The 23,465-nt window shown below is 39.5% G+C and overlaps 2 protein-coding genes and 1 long non-coding RNA gene across 6 annotated transcripts in view; all 3 read right to left on the bottom strand.

Moving 5' to 3' along the window:
* Positions 1 to 23,465, bottom strand: part of LOC106583297 (uncharacterized) — a 70,145-nt gene that overhangs the window by 5,797 nt on the left and 40,883 nt on the right. The gene's annotated exons all lie outside the window — the stretch shown is intronic.
* On the bottom strand, positions 9,753 to 11,245 carry hoxc4bb (homeobox protein HoxC4bb). The gene is made up of 2 exons (NM_001141668.1): positions 10,737 to 11,245; positions 9,753 to 10,167 (listed from the first exon to the last, which is right to left on the bottom strand). Exons 1-2 carry the CDS (start codon positions 11,173 to 11,175, stop codon positions 9,776 to 9,778), a joined length of 831 nt encoding a protein of 276 aa, NP_001135140.1. The 5' UTR covers positions 11,176 to 11,245; the 3' UTR covers positions 9,753 to 9,775.
* On the bottom strand, positions 21,093 to 22,864 carry hoxc5 (homeobox C5). Its single transcript, NM_001139548.1, has 2 exons — positions 22,357 to 22,864; positions 21,093 to 21,387 (listed from the first exon to the last, which is right to left on the bottom strand). Exons 1-2 carry the CDS (start codon positions 22,862 to 22,864, stop codon positions 21,173 to 21,175), a joined length of 723 nt encoding a protein of 240 aa, NP_001133020.1. The 3' UTR covers positions 21,093 to 21,172.

The following is a 23,465-nucleotide window of genomic DNA, read 5'->3' as shown; positions in this document are numbered from 1 at the left end:
GGATGAACCAGACTTGTGGAGGTCTTCAATTTTTTGGGAGGTCTTGGTTGATTCTTTTGATTTTCCCATGATGTCAAGCAAAGAGGCACTGAGTTTGAAGGTAGGCCTTGAAATACATCCACAGGTACACCTCCAATTGACTCAAATTATGTCAATTAGCCTATCAGAAGCTTCTAAAGCCTTGACATCATTTTCTGGATTTTTCCAAGCTGTTTAAAGGCACAGTTAACTTAGTGTATGTAAACTTCTGACCCACTGGAATTATGAAACAGTGAATTTTATAAGTGAAATACTCTGTCTGTAAACAATTGTTGGAAAAATGACTTGCACAAAGTAGATGTCCTAACTGACTTGCCAAAACTCTAGTTTGTTAACAAGAAATTTGTGGAGTGGTTGAAAAACGAGTTTTAATGACTTCGACCTAAGTGTATTTATACTTCCGACTTGTACTGTACATATTCTGCTGTGATTTGTATTATTGTGGTAATCAGTAGACCTAATTGGATTTCTAAAGTTTTGTCAAGTTGCCAAGATAGAACAGGTGAGTGAGTACAAGCTGGGCAGGTTTATTTAAACAAGGAAAGCAATACCAGCAAGGTTGTCAAACAATAGCAACAGCCCTGACAAAGGCCTACATTGCACCAAATTAAATTATAGTTATGGGCTAAATAGTTACATGGAGAAGTATGCAGAAGCAATATGCAAATTAATTATAAAAAGTCTTTACATATGCTAATCACACAACTCAAATGCTTCTCAATTTTAAATTGAAATGATATTGCACTTGCTATTGCCCTGCCCATGCATACATTTCCCACAAGTATTTTCTGCCTAGATAAAAGAGAAGCAAGTTTGACAGCAATTTCCCATGTTAAATAATCCTCATCACTGATGTGCCATGAACACCATAAAAGACATAGGCCTAAACAAAGTCAATATTGGAACATTTTCTTGGCATTTTGCCTAACATTGAGCTTATCAGAAGTCAAATGTCAAATTATTATAATTCTATCCAAAATTGTGCCTTCTCAAAGCCTTCGGACATTTTGCAAAATTTTCTAAATATATCATATTGTTAAAGTGAACACTTGGATTTATTAAAGAAATCATGCAAATATTGTACAATTATAGAATCCGCAATCTCTTCATTCTGAAGCAAAACTACTCTGCCATATCACTCGCAATTCTGCTTGACCACACTGATAAAAAACTATGAATGTATTATTATTAATAATATTAATATTACTTACAGAGTATGACACCATTGAACTAACATTTTAATTGTAATAATTTGCAAAGATATTTTCTATTTTGTTATTCTCTTTCTTCAGAGAGCTAGACTAGCTCAAGCCTTTCCTGTCCTTTCATTCACAAGCAGGCTGCAGCTCTTCGTGAACTCTGTGTGAACTGGGATGGCGACAATAAATCATTTTTTACTCTCCTCTTTCCCATCACTCGCGCCTGCCGTTAGCTCACCCTGTCAAACCATTATAATGTCTAGTCCCTGCCTTTGAGCTGGTCTAGGGGATATCGAGAAGAAATATCAATAAAAAGGAATTAGAAAAAAACTTCAATTAAATATTGAAGAAGATTTTAATCAAATAAGTCAAACTGGCTGTGTGCTGCTGGTAACTATAGGCGTGTAGTCAATAAGACAAAAGGCTCACATGTTACAATGAGTTTATTATTAATTTGTTCAGGGAATTTATCAGGCAGATAGTGACTTATGAACTATACAAACAATCAATAAGACGTTTTGATTCAGCCCTATAGGCAAACACAGTCACTCTCCTTGGGGTCAAATGGTATGATAGTGTATATAGGGGACAGACTGACCTGAGGGTGAGAGCAGGCAAGAGGCGAGCTGGGGAGACGTGAATAGGCAAGGTATGGACAGTGGTTAGAACCATGCATACAAATGGCGCTGTCTCGGTCCAGTCAGGGTAAGATGTATGACTCCATCGCGTTCTATTGCTGTAAACAACGCCGAGTAAAATAAAAAAGTTTGAGTTGACCGACGGTTGAGGAGACCAATTGTTGTGTTGGACCAATAATAACGTGATAGACCGTTTCGCAGGATGGCATATCCTTGTATCAAGACAGCACAGGGTTTAAATTATAATTTTAAAAAATGATGTAGGCTAATTTAGGTATCTAATTTAAATTGGGCGTTTAGGCATTTTGAAATCTTCCTCCACAATTATATTCACAACACATCAGGACTTTTATACAGGTGGAAGAGTGGGGCTGTTTTCATTTCACAAGGTATTATCTACACTTAACCTAGATAAGCATTATAAATGGCCTCATGAACAGATATTACATGACTATTATCTCATGCCCTGGCTATAGGTTTAGCGTTTATTGTGATAGCTGAAAGGTCCTACATTGTCCTATACAATGTAAAATAAAAAAAGCATAAAATGTCACTTAAAAATACCAATTTACACTGTCACATTTCCAAATCGTTCAGAACGCTTCTGTTTCTTTGCCTCAACGTCAGTTGCGACAGCACCAGTGAGTATCCCAAATCAAATATGACCTAAATATGACCTAAATATGACCTAAATTGTTATATTTGTGTGTGATATGAAGGAATATCATGACCATTTGTTGCAAATCAATTAGAGGACTATTAGACTATAGACAAATATAAGCTATTATTGTGTATGTGTACAGTTTTGTAAAGTACTTAAGAAAAATACTTTTAAGTACTACTTAAGTAGTTTTTTGGGGTATCTGTACTTTACTATTTATATTTTTAGCAACTTTTACTTTTACATTTAAAATAATGTACTTTTTACTCCTTACATTTTCCCTGACACCCAAAAAGTACTCATTACATTTGGAATGCTTAGCAGGACAGGAAAATTGTCTAATTTATGCACTTATCAAGAGAACATCGCTGGTCATCCCTACTGCCTCTGATCTGGCTGACTCACTAAACACAAATGCTTCGTTTGTGAATTTTGTCTGAGTGTTGAACAGTGCCCATGGCTATCTGTAAATTAAAAAAACAATAAAATCGTGTTGTCTGGTTTGCTTAATATAAGACATTTTAAATGATTCATACTTTTACTTTTGATACTTAAGTACATTTAAAACCAAATGCTTTTAGACTTTTACTCAAGTAGTATTTTACTGGGTGACTTTCACTTTTACTTGAGTCATTTTATTTTTAGGTATCTTTACTTTTACTAAAGTATGAAAATTGGGTACTTTTTCCACCACTGTGTGTGTGTGTGTGTGTGTGTGTGTGTGTGTGTGTGTGTGTGTGTGTGTGTGTGTGTGTGTGTGTGTGTGTGTGTGTGTGTGTGTGTGTGTGTGTGTGCGTGTGTGTGTTACAGTTGCACAGTTGATAGGCATTAGCATAGCCTGTTAGCCCTACTGTCCCATCTAATGATGAGGTCATAGTAACTGCTGGAGCCTTGAGCACACACCATCTTCATTCAATTTCTTGACAAGACAGAATAATCACTGGTGATGAAACAGTCATGACTGTTTGTGTGGGGAAAGCTTTATGTATCAGAGCACGGGCCTACTGTTGATTACTGTTGACACCCATACATCTGCAGTGGAAGTATCTTCTGAGTGCCATTTTGCTTTGACATGTTTCACACTGCATCTGTGACTGGATAGGATGAATAGGCTGACTGACCTCACTGTATTGCTCATTCACATAGAGATTTCCTATTTGATATTCTCCTCCTCCTCAAATAGTAAAATGTTTTGTCCATTGGACTAGATGGGACTGGGTATTATTCTCCAACAATGAGCCTGGAGGGAGAGTCAAACAAGACTTTATTTGTCAAGGCATAATTGTGGATCCTCCTAATAAGCCATATTAAATTGGAATTAAGGCTCCGGAAACACAACCTCCACTCTCATGTAAACAATCCTTTTTGGAATATGATAGTATACCCATAAACCTACCCACAAGCAAAGTTGTAGTGTAAAGTGTGAGATAGACACATGTGGACAGAGGATCCATTGAGGGACTACCAACGACCAGCAGCTACCATGCTACTGAATTTCCTTATGTTTGGCATTCTATTGAGTCCTCAAAATAAAACAATTAACAAATGGATCTAAATAAAATTCCACCAAAGTGTTTAATTAGCCTACAGGCATATAATCTTAAGGACAATTGACATGGAAAGATATTGAAGATAGGCCAAGTAGTTTGTTTTGCAATAGTATCCCATTTGTCATCCATCACATGACTTAAAACGGGCTATTGGCGAATAACTTACAATTTTGTAAACTTGAAAGTAGCAAGTAATATAAATCTGTCATTCTCTTAGACCACATATTTTCTGAGAGAACATGTTGACACAGCCACCAGATTATTTGACTTGCAAAACTCCCGTAAGGGTGTGTATGTGATTTGTGAGGGGACTTGTAGACCTATATGAAAATACTAGCCACCTTTCGCAAAAATGATTCCTTACAATGTATATGTAGTACATCGGATAACACATGATAATATGCAAATAGTTTTGTTTCATGTAGGCTAAAGTATAATTTTTCATCACATCACGTGTGATAGGTTACAGGGAGAGGTCCTAAACGACACACGCACGCACGCACAAGCACACACACGAATACAAAAACACACACACACGCGCGCGCGCGCACGCATCCGGGGAGAAGGGAACATCTGCTGTGCTTCGGAGTTTGAATAAAGAAGCGGCTAGATTTATAACACATCACCATTGAGAGTGCCTCCCTTTTTGTTCAATAGCCAGACGACCTCTGTTTCAACCCTGGGCTCCTATACTACCGCCATGATGCACATAACACTCTCCTGCACACTGAAACCATCGGCGAACTCCCAATAGAGATGGAATCAGCTAGGCTACCAATGTAAAATCCAAATGGTAAACTATTTATAGAAAATATTTTTCTAATAACTTGGTCATTTTATAAAATTATCACAAAAAGTCTGTGTAAATTAGGAAGCCATTGGCTGCAGCTGTGGCCTATATATCCTCCCACATAGCCTGGCCTATTCCAAAACCATTCCATGTCTTGTGGAAGAGTTCCGCATTTTTGAGGGACATGAGAGCAAAACTTGCCATAAATCAGAATGAGAAGGAGGAATGCTGGAAAGACTGCACAGTTCGAAAACAGCCCAGGGGCTGGGGACTCCTCCAGGCATGCAGCGACACAGAAAGCTATATATAAGCCCACTGAATGACACCAAGCGGAATGTTTTGAGTAATTTTATGGTTAAACCAATTGGCCTATAGGCCTAATTGCAAGTTTGATCGCACTTTTCTCAGCCTATTAAAACGGCCTTATGCCTATAGACACAAAACTATCAAGGGTGCTTGCCAACATGAAGCTGTCTGAATTGAAGACGGATATGGTGTTTAAGATATGACAACATCACGTCATAAAGACCCATTTTGGGAAATTTAGGCTTAAGAAATAATGGCTTATTTCGAGCACCTAGACTACACACGGATTTTTGTAGGCTACCAAATTACACGAAAAGTCTAAATACTACATACTACTAAATCCATTTAAACTTAAAAGTTAAAAACATATTGTTTATGGGCATAGGCTAAATCAATTTACAAAAAGACAAAGTTCGATCTAGTCCTTCATCCCTCCTCGCATCATATCTGAATGAAGGATTCGTTGACCTGAGAGCAAATGTCTGTCCGTGTGCCGTGTGACATGCCCAGTGCACCTGCATAATAGCCTAGTTTGGTGCCAATACAGCCATTGGTCCATAACCCATACCACAGCGCTGAGTGGGTCTCTGCTGCACCTCTTCTCCTCCCTCTCCTCTAAAGTGTCCATCCCTGTCTCAAGTAGGGTCATGACCCTTTTCGTTGCCAGACACGAACTCACAAGTAAACATGTCATTGGGTGTTTAAATATTTATCATTGCTCGCAAACAGCAGAAAAATCCAGCACAGCTCAATAGGCATGTTCTAGGCTCTTATCACGACAATAGTGTGTTTTCGTTGTTGGAGTTGCTGGTTACATCGAAATTCATTTTACAACCTATCAATTGTTCCTGAACACTTTTCTGACTCAGCCTTTCATTAGCAAATGCAATGATGTTAGTCATAGATATCGATTATTTTTGCCAATATGAAAATGGAATGGACGTGTATTCATCACTGACACTGATCGCTCAGAAATGTCAACGTAAACACAGTAAGTGCAGAAACCCGATGATGTAGCCTATCAATTCAATCCTGACAGACACACCTCTCTCTCTCTGTTCCGTCAAAGACACCTGGGAAGTATTAGGAGGTGATACTGTAAAACTTTTAGCCGACTGGATGGATGAACACGTGTGCTGCCTATAGGCCCATTGAAAATAGTGGATAGATTTGGTAGACTAACGCCTGTACTGAGAGGATGACACATTGAGATACATATTGAATTTTAAAAACACAATTTAAAGCTAGGCTACTAGCTGTACTATGTATCATTTAACCAAATGTAATAAAAAACGATTTGATGCTAAATATACACTGTGTACAAAACATTAGGAACACCTACTCTTTCCATAACAGACTGACCAGGTGAATCCAGGTGAAAGCTATGATCCATTATTGATGTCACCTGTTAAATCCACTTCAATCAGTGTAGATGAAGGGGAGCAGACAGGTTATAGAAGGATTTTTAAGCCTTGAGACATGGAATGTGTATGTGTGCCATTCAGAGGGTGAATGGGCAAGAACAAAGGTTCAAGTGCCTTTGAACAGGGTATGGTAGTAGGTGCCAGACGCACCGGGTTGAGTGTGTCAAGAACTGCAATGTTGCTGGGTTTTTCACGCTCAGCAGTTTCCCATGTGTATCAAGAACGGTCCACCACCCATGGACATCCAGCCAACTTGACACAACTGTGGGAAGAATTGACTCAACTTGGGCCAGAATCCCTGTGGAACGCTTTCGACACGTTGTAGAGTCCATGCCCCAACAAATGGAGGCTGTTCTGAGGGCAAAAGGGGGTGCAATACAATATTAGGAAGGTGTTCCTAATGTTTTATACACTCAGTGTATAGACCTAAAAATACACTTTAGTAATTTAGCAAACACTTTTATCGAAAGTGTCTTACAATAGCCCTTAGAAACATGTTGGTATAGATGGCTCCAGTGGGAATCGAACCCACGATGCTGACGTTGCAAGACAGGACCAATTTCTCCCCATAAACCTTGAATGTTTTATACAGGCCTATACGACATTTTTAGTGTTAAATAGCCTCAGGTGTATTACATGTTAATAATCGTAAACTAAGCTTTGTTATAGGCTATTAATTTCAGACATTACTCACGCATTTACGGTATTACGGCATAATGAGATTTTAGGCTTCATATTTGTAGTTAGAGATCACAGATAGGCTACAGCATCAGGACAATTAACCAATCACATCACACACACTCTCCACAGGTCAATTAACGTAGAACAAACATCCACAATCAAGGCAACCCCATGAAGACATACACACACGTTACAAGTCGACGTTACACGTCGAAGGAGCTTGACCGGCCATGTCAGGCCGTTGAAAAGGTCGAGCATCTCGGACTGGAATTAAGCTAATGGCACAGAAAACTTGTCCCCCGCCTGAACCCCAGTCTTTTATACCGTCCGCCTGAAAAAAAATTCAATACGATTGCCCTTTTCAGCCGCGCTATAGGGCGACAGAGTGGTAGGCTATAGAAAACAGATCACTGGGAGGCAGCGATTTTGGTATGCATACACCCTCATTTCTCACCGGTGTCCGGGAGTATAATGGCAGCCAGAACGGTGGGTGGATCTGGAGGGGTTCCACTCTCCCCGAAAGTCATGGCCAAGTGAAACTCAGAAAAGCCATGTCGCTTTGTTCTATAAGAATGAGCTGAGAGGTCCATGCTAAGATAGGAACATGTATATTAGAGGAATACTCCACTCAAAAACTGCAAAACTCATCATACTGTGACCTTTTCTGTATTTTGACAGTTCTATATCTTGAAAACTTAATTACTGACATGCAAAACATTTTGGGAATGAATCAACAGTGGACTAATAAAACAAATACCAAAATATATTGAGTGGTATTTTCCTTTAAGACTTAGAATATCAAAGCTTACAACTTCAGTCTATACGGAGATGCTCACTAGCAGTATTTGGGCCTCAGGCAATTAACGCCACAATCTGTAGACATCTAACTGCTTATTAACTTATACACATATTATAACAAAACACTTAGGATTTTGTTGTCATATAAGACTTTGTAAACCGTTTTGAAAAGTATTTTTGCTTGGAATGTCATCCCCTTGAGCACTACAGATAACCTATAGAAGATATCAAGTGCTATTTGCATGTGAAAATGGCTTGGAATACAACTCTTGCAAATTGTAGATTGAAAGTGAATCTGTAGGCTACGAAGCTGCAGTGAGTTTTATAACGCTGCTAATATCAGTCTAACCTATACATTTTAAAATCACTTTAGATTGAAGAGACATACTAGCTGGTTTGATTTGTAGTACGACTGTGTGTGCATGAATATTTTTCCTAGAATAACTAGACGAATTCAGTGTTTTCTACAATTAAAAATGTGTCTTGAAATAACATAATACAATATACACATATTTTTTAAGTTATAGCCAATTTGTTGAGGCTTTCATAGGTCTAGTTATGTTTAATATGTGCAAAACAGTTGCACATAGGCTTATGGAAATGCGCACGCAGGTCCATAACATTGTTGGTAGCCTGCTTGAAACACGTCACCTGTGCTCGTATGAATCAAACTTTGTTTGCAAACACATTCTATGGCATTAGTTTAAGTTTTATCAATGCATAATGTGCATTTCAATTTGGGGAAAACATTTTCAACCTTTTGGTGAACTCTGAAAGGGCTATTCATGTGAGATGACTCGGAAAACCCTCTGCCCCTCTTACTCATGGAAGAATGGAACTGCTCTAAGAGAAGTTATCAATCAGATATTCCGATGACATACAGGCCTAGGCCTACCACCTTAAGGGCCGAGCACTTCTTCGTTTGCAATGGGGACGCTCAAGGGTTCCCCATCTCTTACATTAATACATTTTCAAAACATGGTGTAGGTCACATGTAAATAGAATATAGGTTTTTATGCTGAATACGTAAATAAAGATGACTCAAACGTATTCTAAACTACTCGACACGGTTTTATTGAGCACTACGATTATCACAAAAACACTGAACTTATTTTGTTGCATTTTACAATGATCAATTAAAATAAATCTAAATCACAAAATGTAATCACAAAACACACTACCCTCACTGACTTTGCTTGATAAGAGGTTGTGCTGAAAAATAAATCACAACATTTCACTGATTCACATGTATTGCAAAATAAAAACTGGCTATTGATTCTGTCACCTCTGAGATGAACAGCCTAAATAAATAGATTACCCTAACATTATTTTTCAGAGAATAAATAAAACGATTGTGTTTGTATAAGTCTACTGACAGCTATGTATTCTGCCACAGGCAAATACTTTGATAATGTCTATTACTTTTCGTCAGAACAACTTACTAAAAAATAACAAAACATGATATAATAAATAAATAAACCCTGATAACCGTAATAATCCGTTGGTACAGTATCTGCAGTAATCCATGCTATATCACATGCATACTTGAATAACTGTGGACTGAGAAGAAAAACCCGTTTACGCACAAGAACACTACAGGAACAATTATATATATATAAAAAGAATATATATTTTTTAAATAAATAATCCGTTGTTTTTTCATCCTCTTTGTCAGATACTATTTTGTGTCTATAACCTTGTAATATCCTGGTCTCGTCCGACTACGGACACTCGAGAGAGTTCCTGGGAAGCTGGCACGGTGTCGGAGCCCACAGCACGCGGGAGAGTGCTGGCTGTTGTGGACGCTGTGTTGGACCCGGAGGTCGCGCTAGTGTTGGATGAGGAGGAAGATCTCACTTTCGTGTTGGGTAGCCTATGGTCTTTTTTCCACTTCATTCTTCGGTTCTGAAACCAAATTTTGATCTGGCGCTCGGAGAGAACCAGGGTGTGAGCGATCTCGATGCGTCTTCGCCGAGTTAGGTAGCGGTTATAGTGGAATTCCTTCTCCAATTCTAAGACCTGCTGGCGAGTGTAAGCAGTCCTGGACCGCTTTGCGTCTGCTCCATTGTAATTGGGATTCGCTGAGAGGTTTGTAGAGGTCAGTAGAAGAGAGGAGAAAGGGAAAGGAAAAGAAGAAGAAATAGGAGGGAAGCAAGATTGGCGTGAATTGAAATATGAAAAGAAATAGCGATGTGAATGGAGAATGAAATCACTATTATCTAATCCCCAATAAAATATTTCACAGTCAGGGACTCGACTCGTGGGCTCTACAATGGGTAGCACTTTCTCCACTGCGAGAGAGCAGCTGAATTATTTATTCTACATTATATATATATTTTTAAATCCTTAGCCCTCTTTTCCTCGCTCACTTTCTCCTCCCTCTGACACATACATAACACAAAAAGCCACATGGCAATACAACTGTCCAGACTAGTGCTTCCGCTATAAAATTTATGGCGGGTGTAATTGCCAATGCTGACTCGTAAATCCACATCATATGTGCCATTTCAAAGGGGCTGCTCTCTCAACGTACGTAGCACGAGCCGGTTATAGGCCAGGCGATATAGGTAAAATAAGGGTGAAAGAGGGGAAGAGAGAGCACGAGAGGTAGGGAGAGCGAGTAAAGAGAATAACAACACAGATTGCCTACCGATACTGACGTGGATTTTCTTCATCCATGGGTACACTACAGGCTGCTTAGCCAAGGCAGAGCTGGTGGGTTGCTCCGGGGCGGCTTGGATGCAGGCAGGCGGCGCAATCGGTGGGGTGGTAGGGGATGTGGGTAACAGTGGCAAGGGTTCACATGGAGATGTATGTGCCTTCCCCGCAAGCAGATTCCCCGAGTGTGTGAGCCCATGGCCGGTCTGGGGCTCGGGCTCGGGGATGCTTACACAGTTATACGGGCGCTCCTGGTAGGTCACTCGCGGAGGATACAACTCCTGGTGGTGATGCTGGTAGCCGGTGTCTCTCGTGCGGCTGTAGTATTCAGGGCTGTGTTCTGGGATGTAGCTATTTTGTGAATATTCCTCGCAAGGAGGAAATTTCGGATCGATGTAGCTAGAGTCCATCAAATACGAGCTCATGATCATTAATTTCTGGAGTGAAAAATAATTTTTCTACCTTTGTCGTTTTTCTGGTCCATAAAGCCCTCCTACTAGCAAGCGACCCTGTAAAGTTACTTTAACCACGTGACACAGCAGTCCAATGGCAGCTGGCGAGGTAGTTCCCGGATAAGGAACCAAACATTTATTCGAATATTTTTGTAGCCTTTGTGTGAGAGTGTTTTCTCGAGGCAAGGCCTCGGCTCTTCGACCAAGATCAGCATGAAATGACTGAATAGGGCAGAAAGTGGCGAAGATCCGTTGGAGGCTATGTGAGGAAACAGACAGGCATAGATACACACATCTCAGGCAGGGACTGAGGAGAGCAAAGGTATCGTGACATGACTCGGAAAAATATACACCAAAACAAACAGAACAAAGTAACAATTGCATAAATTGGTGTGAACTATGCGGTTAAGTACAGATAAACCACCCCATTCTTAAACCATGACAGCAGAATGCAGTCACAATCACACCCAATGGCTAACAATGATAGAAAATAACAGATATCTGAAGAAAAGGAGGATTTAGGGAAAACAGGACAACATTCTTACGATAACACACGTCTAATTAATTGGGCCGTATTGATCATTGACAAGCCAATCGTTTGTAGACCATTACGCACAGGGTCAATTCAACCATTCTAAACCAATGAGGATGATGCTACTACCAGTACAATGCTACTAATATGATAATAGAATACTTATAATGCTAATTTTCACGATATGAATAGGCCAATAATTATACTAATATGCTTAATAGGCTATTAGGCCATTACTATCCTATTGTAGGCTTGTTATGCGTTCACTACTGTAAATCGCTCTGGATAAGAGCGTCTGCTAAATGACTAAAAATGTAAAAAATTTAAAATGTTATAACAACAACAATATTGCCATTGCAATTTTTTAATCTTGTGTAAACCGAAGACTAGAATATAGCATTAGGTCGTGGTATTGGTGGTAAAATAACAAGTAGTTGGCAGCAGTATTTGCACTGGACTAGCAGTTATGGCTGTATAATGACCCTATGAGTGATAATGGCCTGGTAAATTACAGACGGAGTCCCCCTCACGATCTATATCAGAGAGACTGAGAGCTGAACCTCCAGGTTAACTGTCTACTTCCTAAATAACAGGCATCATTGCCATGTCAGTTTTTATTGGATAAAAATAAAAACGACACATAAAAGTTAGATTGGCTTATTTATTAGAACCCCCCCCCTTGTTGTTTGAGTTTTATTAGGCTGTAAATGCAGTAAATCAATCGCTTCAAATGATGCCCGCTCGTACGCGTGCTTTACGGTTTCCTAGATCATTCTCTCTCCAGGTTTCTATCTCGCTCCGTCTCTCCCACTCTCTCTCTTTGCGGCCCCACCTTCCCTCTCCTCCATCTTCCAAAGGTTAGACGTTTGCTTACGTCCATTGAAGCATTATCAGATGTTCTTGATGGGCTACTACGTTCTAACACAGAGGTATTGAAATCGCCCATATATTCCCGTAGAGGCGAATTTGCGGTTGTTAATTGTAAACACAAATTCGGTTCTACAGGGTGCATATAGACGACTTGAACTGCATTCCAATGCTGCAAGCTGTGATTGGAAATAACTGTTAATAAATTCCACTCAGAATAATAGGTAGGCCAATGTCATGCGGGCATATTTTAGAGATAGCACGTATTCAGCTCGTAGAAACTTTCTCACAGCCTAGCGTATAGGTTATGACGCGTCAATACACATAACACACCACATAGTGGCCTATATCTTGAAATATGTTATAGGCTATTAATGGGTGCACATGATGGTAAAGTGTTAATAATTATATAGAATTGAACATTTCTGTCATCATAGTGTCATCTAAACATGATGCACACAAAAAACCCAAACAGTTGAGACATTTCCGCAACACACTGTGAGACGCCGATAGTGTCTATTAGACCCATAAATTACTAAGCAGAGGCAAGACTTAAATCTTTCATTGCACAAAATGTATGCCTTTAGCTGAATGTCCTATGTTTGGCCTACATCTGGAATGTATTGGCTACACAAAGGAACTTCGAGAAGTAGCCAAAACACACAACAAACAAGTGAATATGCATGCGCAAAAGTCAAATGTATAATCAAATGTCATTCAACATTTCCCTGAATATAACCTTGCGGGTACCCCTTCCTAATCATAAATATTCAGTTTGGAAAAACGGAGGACACAAAGCGGCCACGTGACAGTAGAGATGAAAAATAACTTTCTATTATCCCCGAGGTATATTGTGTTTTCCATTACCATACTGACCGTTGGGTAACCCGAGTGTGGCGCGCTGAACGTACTCAATAGACTATGCCTATGCAAGAGATCAAAAGTGAACTCCCCAGAAAAAATACATTGAATATAAGCTACAATGAAAAAATATAAACCTCAAGAGCAATAACAATATTAATATGAAGAATAACAGTAATCAACATTTTCAAAAATAATTAATATGCCGTCGTCTATGTGTGTTTATTTCATATTTGATAACCTTAGTCTGCTTGATACGAATAGGCTAAGAGTCCCGTGACTATGAAGTTACTTCCTATAGGCTTATGGGGGGGAAAGACTATCGTTTTATTTCCCATCCCCCACAGTCCTCTTTCTCTCTCATCCTCTCTCGCTGAAGGCTCATTTTAATACTAGTTAGACAGCTTGACTGGTGTTTCACCTCTTGCATTTGACTCGTTCCAATAGTTCACTGCCAAGGAGCTATTGATGAAGAATCACCAATGAAATTAGTCTCCACACAAATGCCATTTAGATCTGTTACCTCGTTCAATAACTGAGTATAGGTAGAGATGGAAAAAGTAACCCCTTGAGTAAACTAGTCTTAAATCGTGTTAGATTTTTATTATGGCAAAATGACGTTCCTTGAATCTATATGGGCTTTGTTGCAATATGTACGCTACTTCAACTCAACGCATACTTTTGGAAAACATCAGCACTACTCTGTCTGCATCCTCCACAGTACCCCGGGTTTATAGGTTTTATGCGGGGCAGGGACTATACATTTATCCATTTCTCTGAAACGTGACTTGGTGGTGATACCCACTTGAAACACACTTTCAATTGATTGCAGTAATAGATCAACGACATGCCATTTTATTCAATCAAACAGACAAGGTGACTGAGCAGTCCTTCACCTGATGCCATCGCTTTCAGTGATAGAAAAAACAATAAGGTAACCAACAATGACATTCGCAGGTAATTGGCGTATTATGGATTAAAAATCCCAGGGCAAGGTTTTGGAATTTATTTTCAGTTCTCGTCAATACCGTTTGATCAAGTTGGAAGACTAAGGTACTTTCAAATTCTTCTAGTCAGGATGTTACAGCTCCCTGCAATAGTTTTCACCAAAAGTTATCTCTACAAGGCATAACCCCAGTTTGGCAATCAAATGTCATAAGATACAATCAAAATGTTTGTTGCTTATGTTAGATGTTAGGAAAAAACATAACATAGCCTCTGTCTATTCATTGCATTTTGATTAGTTTAAAAGTTCCTTCACATACACTACTTGAGATGTCTCATGTTGCCTACATTAAGGTGACCTCAGCCGTGCCCTCGCGCACTCAAATCAATTATACCCTGTGCTTGCACGAGAGTTGACCCCAAGGTCATTAGTGTGTGGCTGGCCTAGCAAGGACTGGTGTACTCCAGATCGATATTGATGACTCATCTTCAGAGATGATTCGTTTATATTGTGATCGTTTGTTAAAGCAATAAGCACATTATAATAGTGGGAATATGGTTTGAATAAATATTAGAAATAAGTATTGAAACCCAAAAAAGTGAGGCTACTATATAAACTAATACGAAGTTCCGTTAACAAGCGTTGTAAAAGTAAAAGTTGAAGGGGACAGTGATTGAATTGGGGTGCAATAGCTGAGTGAGATAGTACTTGATTTGTGCTGCTACCATGTTGTGTTCCTACCATGTTGTTGTCATGTTGTGTTTCTACCGTGCTGTGTTGTCATGTTGCTGCCTTGCTATGCTGTTGTCTTAGGTCTCTCTTTATGTAGTGTTGTGTTGTCTCTCTTGTCTTGATGTGTGTTTTGTCCTATATTTATGTGGACGAAATAAATATATATCATGGTAGGATTTTTTTTAATTGAGAGGAAGCCAGATCAGGAGAAATGTGACCCAGATGGGAGCTGTAATTTGATGCACATCATTCATTTTAAGGGGTAGTTTAAGGGGTTGTTGTTGTAAAAATGCAGTAAAGACATAATGTTATTAATACACATGTTTCAGAGTAGAAGTAATTGAGGTGGTACAACACTGATTTGAGTATCTGGTGAATTGATATGGACGTGCAACAGTATTGCAGCATTGTTAGAGGTAGCATAAAATGTAGACTATATCATAATCACAGTAATCATAAGTTTGGTGTGGGATCAGCGATGTAATAGTTTCAGAAGTGGGTTCTGTAGCCAGGCATTTGAAGTACATACAACAATGATATATACTACCTCTTAATTGTTTCCGCATTAAGATTCTCAAAATGTGGATAACAGGATTTTGTCGTAAAATGTCATTTAGTTCCCTAATGGAACGATAACTAAATAATATCCTAGTTATATGTGTTGCAAAATTTGAATCATCATATTTTCAAAGTAAATAGATACACTCTGCCTGTTTTTAATCATCAGAGTTCCCGCTTGCCTGAAATTCCACGATCTTTCTCTCCAAGTAGCGTGATAATTATTACTAAAAAAAGGCCATCCTACAGGGGAGGCATACTTTCTACTCATAGGCCTATTTCCTTCCAGTTAAAAGGTCGCTATCAAGATCCGATATCAATTTGCTTTAGCTCCCACAAATAGTCATGGAATAGCTAGGCCTACCAGATCTCATCAAACGTGACCCAACTACTACTGACGTCATGCACCACAGATACATTGTCTCAGGCCTGATGTATTATTATTAATATCATTACATAGCCTACTATTCAATCAGCATATGTTTTAGGCTTATGTTACCAGGTTATCACCTTCCAGTCAATTGATAACCCTAATTAATCAGGTACATATGAGAAAGAGAGAGCGAGAGATAAAGAAGACCAACAGTGATTATGGCCATGAAGACTGAGGCTGAGTGCTATGATCAAGTAAACATCAGGCCAGCAGTTTTTTTTGCTTACATTTTACAACACTATAGCTATCATCCCCAATATGAACACAAAGGTTACACTTCTGCGAAACCTCATAAAACACTCAACATCGCCGGTGGCCTGTAGCGGTGGCCTGTAGCGGTGGCCTGTAGCAGTGGCCTTTTTTAGACCTATTATAATATTGAATATCACAGGTGCCAGTCCAATGTTATGTTAATGAGGCCATGAGTTGCAGCAGTCTGGTTAGAGCTGTCAATCGGACGTGACGTCACGTGACCCAATCGTGACCCAATAAAACTAGGTTAAATCCTGAGCGTTACACCGGCTCTGGCTCTGACTGTATCTGTCATGTAACATTTTAATTCCAGCAATATTTAAATGCTTGTTGATATTCAATTTATTCATAAATTAGCTCTTAGGAACACGTGTCTACATTTCTTAGGCTACTGGTGAAGCCTAATCTAGGGTACTCAAGGTACAATTCACAACAAACATAAAACAAAGAATGAAACAAATCACCATTTGTGAAAACTGTCTATTGAACTAAAAGCAAGCCGCCATCTAAAGTAAAACACAAGGAAACCACGAAGCCAACACAGCTGGAACTTTTTTAAGTTAAATTCTGAGGTCCGGAAAATTTGACTTCCACAATCTGTTCCTGTGTTCAGTATAGGAGTCTCTAATGAATGAATGGGGTTCACGCGGTACTGGCAGGCATCACAGGGTTTAATGGTCCAACCTGTTGTTATCTCCGAGTCGCCTGCTCAGCCAAGTCACACCAGATCCAGTGCTGTATTCGACATTCGCCCAGGAGGAGATGCCTTTAATACCGGCCACTAGGGGTAATGGTGAGAGCTATTACCATCAAGTATGCTTGCGTCTTGCTTGGGCGTTGTGGATGGGGATGGCCGTAGGCCTACTTTGCTACTGAAGTCAATACTTAATTTGAAGTATGAAATATTTCCAAAAATTGTCAGCTGCAAAATTCACATTCACATTCAAATCATTATCATACACATTTTAAACACATTTTCAGTACAATGATATAGGCCTAATAGAATTGCAGAGCAGTCTACAGTCGACATTGTATGAGCTATTGTCTCATACCAGAAGGTGCAAATAAATTATAACTAGCCCAAATGTTGGAGTCCTGGCATTCCCCCTACAATTAAGCAACAATTGATAGCCTACAATTGCCATGCTTTCATGTTTAATTTAATTTTGTTCTATGTTCAAGTTGCCTATGTATAAATGCAGTATAAATGCTGATTGCTGAATCAAAGCTGATTGACTGCCGGATCAACAAAAACATTGCAATGTTGAAGTCTAATTATGTAATGACAACCACACACATATACACACACGTCAGGAGAACTCTGGGGGCTTCCGATATGCTACACGCTACAGTAACTGAAGGAAACGCACATAGCCTATACTGAACTGTTAACCCCCACAGCATCACATTCATATCACACGCAAGGGGCAGGTGTCTATTTCATTAAAAAGCAAGAGAAACAAGATTATTAACTTACTGCACCGTCTGGGAACAATTTTCCGGAGTCGAACGATGTGAGTGCAGAGCATTGGGGGCTAGATAATCCTCACTAAACGCCTCATACCCCTCCAACCACTCAGATAAGAGGACCCGACAGCTGCGATCCACGACAGTTAAGATTATATATGATGTAAATATATCGAGGGCTGGTTTGTCAGCTCTCCCAAACCATAAAATGTACTTTAATGACATCACGTGTTCTCTGTGAGCCACTCAGGGTCAGCGCCCTAGGGCCTTCAGCATACACAACCTCCAAAAGTTTAAAAGTAAAAAAAAAAAGACAGACGGAAACAAAAAAGTATCCAATACCAAATCAACCCTACTCCATGCGGTAAGCCTGCAACTGAAATATCCGAGAGGAATGTCAGACGCGGGACGTCCTGGGGAACTATAACCACAATAACATAGGGGTGAGTAATGTTTTTTTCATTCTCTCTCTCTCACGTGGACGCAGGGGTTTTGAAGTGTAAATAGTGTTTGGGAAATATTGCACCAAGAAGTCGCAGAGCACTGCGTAGCTAGACAAGAGTTTCCCCTCTAGTCTAGTATAATGGAAAGGCTACTTCAAAAGTGAAAGGGCATGAAGAGGGGTGGGGTGGGGTTGTCCAGCACTGTTACCTGCCTGTGTTGATACGGTGTGATGGCGGCTCCAGGAGTTCCTCTTAAGGGGATTTACTTGGTTTCATACTGCTCCCGGCCCGGTGTAGGACACATCCAATGACATCATGGAGGCAAGGCGTGTAGGTACTATTCCAGGAACGACATGGTAGTTGACCCTAAACATTTAACCAAACTAGAATTCACTTTGAACAGAGGTTTTGAAAATGATCGATGCATCGGTATCAACTTTACAAGTCACGTTTAGTGGACGTTTTCATCCAAAGTGGCTCCTTAAATGTGTGTTGTGTGGAAATTTCTGTCAGAAACATAGATATGGACAACATGTGGAAGAAGTGTTTGGACCTGTTTTGAGTACAGGTAGTCGTGTGAACTGATTATTACGGATAAATGATCGTTTCTGGTACAAGGCTACCGCTGATGGATCATTCAAAACGTCTAAAGAAAACTTTAACATTATCACTTAAGTTTGGTAGGCCTAGATATTGTGTTGAATGTTTCTGGAAATAGCCTAGGAGTGGAACGTATTTTAAAAGTACTTCAAAAGTTGAACTGCAGCTTGGGATTTTGATTAAAAGTTTACTTTTCCTTGGGAAACTGATATTCATTTCATCAACCTTGGGTGATTCATTTATTATTTTATCTAAGTGAACAGATTGGCTACATTCAGTGGAAATAGCGTTTTCTTATGTATTCAGACTCAAGAGTCGTGCTGAATGTGCATCTGTTTCGTTAAACAATTGTCGTTGTTTGAGAGGTGTTAGGGAGAGCTGTAAAGTTTTATGATGCGTCAGGGCCATAAAGTTTTACAGGCATCCGTCTGTACTGTACTGTAAATAATTACTGAGGAAGTGGAGGCTGACAGAGAACCGGGATCAAAACCTGAGACCACGTTGAGAATTGCTAAGGGCCAAAGAGTAAAAAAAACAGCCACTTCTTCTTGGAGTAATCAAACGACTACTGAATTGGCTGCACACAATTCCAGTGGGCCTATACACTTATACTTCCCCACCACAACCCGTTTTCCCCGTGACATCGTCAAAAGACAGTGGTATGAAGCACATGTTCACCCATCTTTATTTCATTATTTAAAACACAAACATTAACGAATGCCTTTCTTCTCAAGATTTCAGTCCGCTTCAAAGACAAAACTTCAGCTATCTAAACAAGGTGAGCAATGTAAAATATAGGCTCTACCATGGTGCTGACTGTTCTAGATGAATGAATAGGCCATTAAATCATTCCAGTGCATATTGTTCCAGAGGATCAACCCCCAATCTACCACTCAATAGATGAGTATTTCCACAAAGTGAAACAGGGATTTGACAAGAAAATGCGAACAGTAATATGTGAAATCGTTTTACCTACAAGGCCTTCAAAGTTTTCTTTGTGAGCAGTTATAACCATGCAGAGTATGAGAAAAGGTTGACATAACACTGTTTTCTGGCAGACGCTGGAAACGAGGGTGAGAAGGAAATTGTTTAATTGTTAGCTACTCATTGTGGACATGAGCCTCCTGCCTCATGACAACATTTTTGTGAACTCAACATCTCACCTCAGTTGGAGGCTACCTGTTCTGTGTTCTTCACTTTCAAACATTGGGCAAATGAATTTATATTTTTCCATGTTCCCAAATAATGGGACATTTGCAGGAAATGTAGGATGACCAGAACACTGGTCCATGTATTGCCCAATTCTCAGCAGAAATCCTCTATTACATGCATTTTTCGTGTTTTACCAAATATCTTCTAAATTGTTAATAATGATTTGTCACAAATGTAATGCTGAGGCAAAAAAAAACTCATCCCATGATCATACTTGGCACAATGAGTCAGATCTTAGTCAACAATCAGGCCAAATTCCCCCAAATATGAATCTCCTGCCGACTGGCAAGTTGTGTATTACAATATACCTTTCATATGAGGAAACCAATCACAGTATAAATGTTAACTACGAAATGTATAATAAGGTTTAATGTTTTATCGAAACTATTTAGATTGTACGAGTATCTCACTGTTCTCACGACACTGTTGCCAAAATCAACAATTTTACGTGGAATATTTCAAATACAATATCGTCATTGAGAATGATATAGTCCCCGCAATTGACTAAAATCTGTCTGTTACAGCTTAAGATCCCTGGTTGTTTAAACGGGCCTGATAAATAAAAAATAAAAAAACACAAACAGAACAGAAATATACAATAAGTTTGAAGAGTAGGCTAACTACAATGAATTTACCTTTCATGGTTGTGTTTAATATAAATTAATAGAAAACTCACACGGAGAAAACAATGGTGATAGTACTGTAGGAATAAGATAATATCAATAACTTTCAACTTGAAAACAATTGAAGGAAAAAGAGGGGAAGGGATGAAACGTTAAAATGATTAAAGTAACATTTTCTATAATTAATCTATTTCAAGCGTTTACATTCTCACAAGTTCTATAGGACTCTGTTGCACAAGTTCATATTCCAAGGTATAAAATAAAACAGTACAATATTCAAACAAATGACAGGTATATTACATCATCACATCCATAATCGAAGAATGTTCATTATTATCACACTGAAACATCGCATCACAAAAGTCACGGTTTGGAAACGGGTGGTGATGAGAGTCTTTGAATGTCATCTCAAACAGAAACGTTGATATCGTTTGAAAATGCCCCGCTGTTTTAGATGGACTCTTTCATTTTAAGCTTTGAGTCCTTCTTCCACTTCATTCGTCGGTTCTGGAACCAGATTTTGATCTGCCTCTCATTCAGACAGAGCGTATGCGCGATCTCGATGCGCCTACGACGCGTCAGATACCGGTTGAAATGGAACTCTTTCTCCAACTCCAGAGTTTGGTAGCGCGTGTAACTCGTCCTTGACCTTTTTCCGTCAGCCTCTGTGGTGTAATTGAGAGAAAATGTGTGACCGCACTGGAAATGTGAATATTCATATAAAAACAGAGTAAACATTATCACTTAAAATATACCTTAACTTGTCAATGGACATGCAATGACTTGTAGTTTACAAATAGATACGAATGAATAGCAAAACACAGCCTGTAAGTCACTATTCTGTGACTATATCACCATGTCAATAGATTACTTTAAAGTTTTAAAGTTACTGTATGGCCTAATGAACGTAAGGATAGCTGGATGGCTGGATGAATGATCATCAATATAGAGCTGTATGAGTTATCAAAATGTGGCCATTCGGGTTTACTCAATGAAACTACAGTGATTGTATTACTATTAGGCCTATGACTAATAATAGTATTGTAATTATAATGAAAATTGTTTTTTTAAACAATAACTAAAACAAGGGCAAGAGTCGTTACGGTTACAGAAATATCCTTTCTCCCTCTGAAGTAGCCTACTGTTGTATAACAAAAAATAACTTACCAAGGCCAGTAGCCTATATACATATTTTATTACATTAGAAACGTTCAGTTAAAGCGTATACAGTGAAATCCACAATCTCACTCTTCAGTTCAAATATCCTCAAAATAAGGATCATGTTTATCATACTACGTTGTTTTGGTTCTAAATATAGAACGCACACATTGTTTGTTGAGGGTTTGCAGAGACTTGTGTCTCCCTTATCCAATTACCCTGTCATAAATTTGGACGCAGATCGCCTCTTCGTTGTGACAGGACAGTTTTACGAGCAATTGATGCCTTTGTCATACAATTTATGACTGCGAGTTTTATTATTTACGAATACGGCCTATAAAACTCATAGAAGAAAAACTGTGAATGGACTCAAGAGGGTAAAAAAGATAGAACACATGGAGGAGAGAGGGTGAGAGGGTGAGAGGGACACTTTCCCTTCTGTATAAAATAAAGCGAAAAGAAACATCAAACTTTACCGTGACCCATGTGTAGTTTAGTCATCCAGGGATATATTTGTGGTTGCTGCTCGCTGGTTTGTGGCTGAGTCGAATGGTTTGCTAGTGTTACTGGCTGGACGGGTTGCAAAGTTCCGACTTTGATCTCTCCTGTTTGTGTCTTGCGGATGGGCATTTCGCTCAAATCGGAGTCCGTCACGGGTTTTCGACGATACAGTCCCAGATTTAAAGATCCCTGGCCGCTTGTCTGCTCGTTCATGAGGTGTCTCTGGGTAGAGTCTCCTGTGGAAGACTCTGGCCGTGGTGTAAGGTCGCCAGGATTGCCACGCAGCGCAGCGTTCATCTCTCCCATGCCAATGGAACTCGAGGACCGTGGGGACGCAAATGACCCGCGGTGATCATGCCCTCCATAACCACTGTAGCCGGACACGTTGAGTTCGGGGTTAGATCCGTAGCCATGGTTGTGCACAGCGAAAGTTGACGCATCGTGAGTTTGCTTAAACAACGAGTTGGCTACGTAAGAGCTCATTTCAAGAGAAAACGCTAAGGAAACGAAATGGAAGCATTTATACTGACTAAATTATTGCATTAAAGTTTTGACATAACGCGATAATTGTAAAATATGTACAGATAGCAATTATAACGGTGTAGTATTGTTATTGCGTTTGCGTTTGATTTGTAGCTCTTTTGAAGTTCATGGGGTTTTATCCTAAAAATGACAACGATTTATAGGTGGGGGATTTTTTTATTTTTTTATCCATTGCCCAAATATGGGACGTCTAAAAAGAATCACGTGCTCGTATCGGCCAGTCATAAATTTGGCTAGATCACATTTGGAGCTTATTAATGGCAATAGGAGAAACGCCTGATATCCGGGCATCGGGGACCCTGCTGGGGCACTGGCGGTGCAGGGCTGGACGGAAGGCGGAGAGCGTCACCTGGTGCCAGGGACGGATAAGAGCATAAAACACACAAGGGCATAGGGCACCTTCTCCTCTCTGCCACACTATGTCTTGATCTACCTGGCAACAACTACACAGTTATGCGCATCGAGGCATGCGCGCACATAGAATATTGTTATTTTGTAGGATAGAACTGCATTGATGGCCTAATCTTGCAGACCAGCTAAT

Source organism: Salmo salar, chromosome ssa22 (assembly GCF_905237065.1).
Source record: "Salmo salar chromosome ssa22, Ssal_v3.1, whole genome shotgun sequence".
In the NCBI taxonomy this organism is placed as follows: domain Eukaryota; kingdom Metazoa; phylum Chordata; class Actinopteri; order Salmoniformes; family Salmonidae; genus Salmo; species Salmo salar.
Note: the sequence above shows the minus strand (reverse complement) of the source record. Positions and strands in the feature narration are given on the sequence as shown.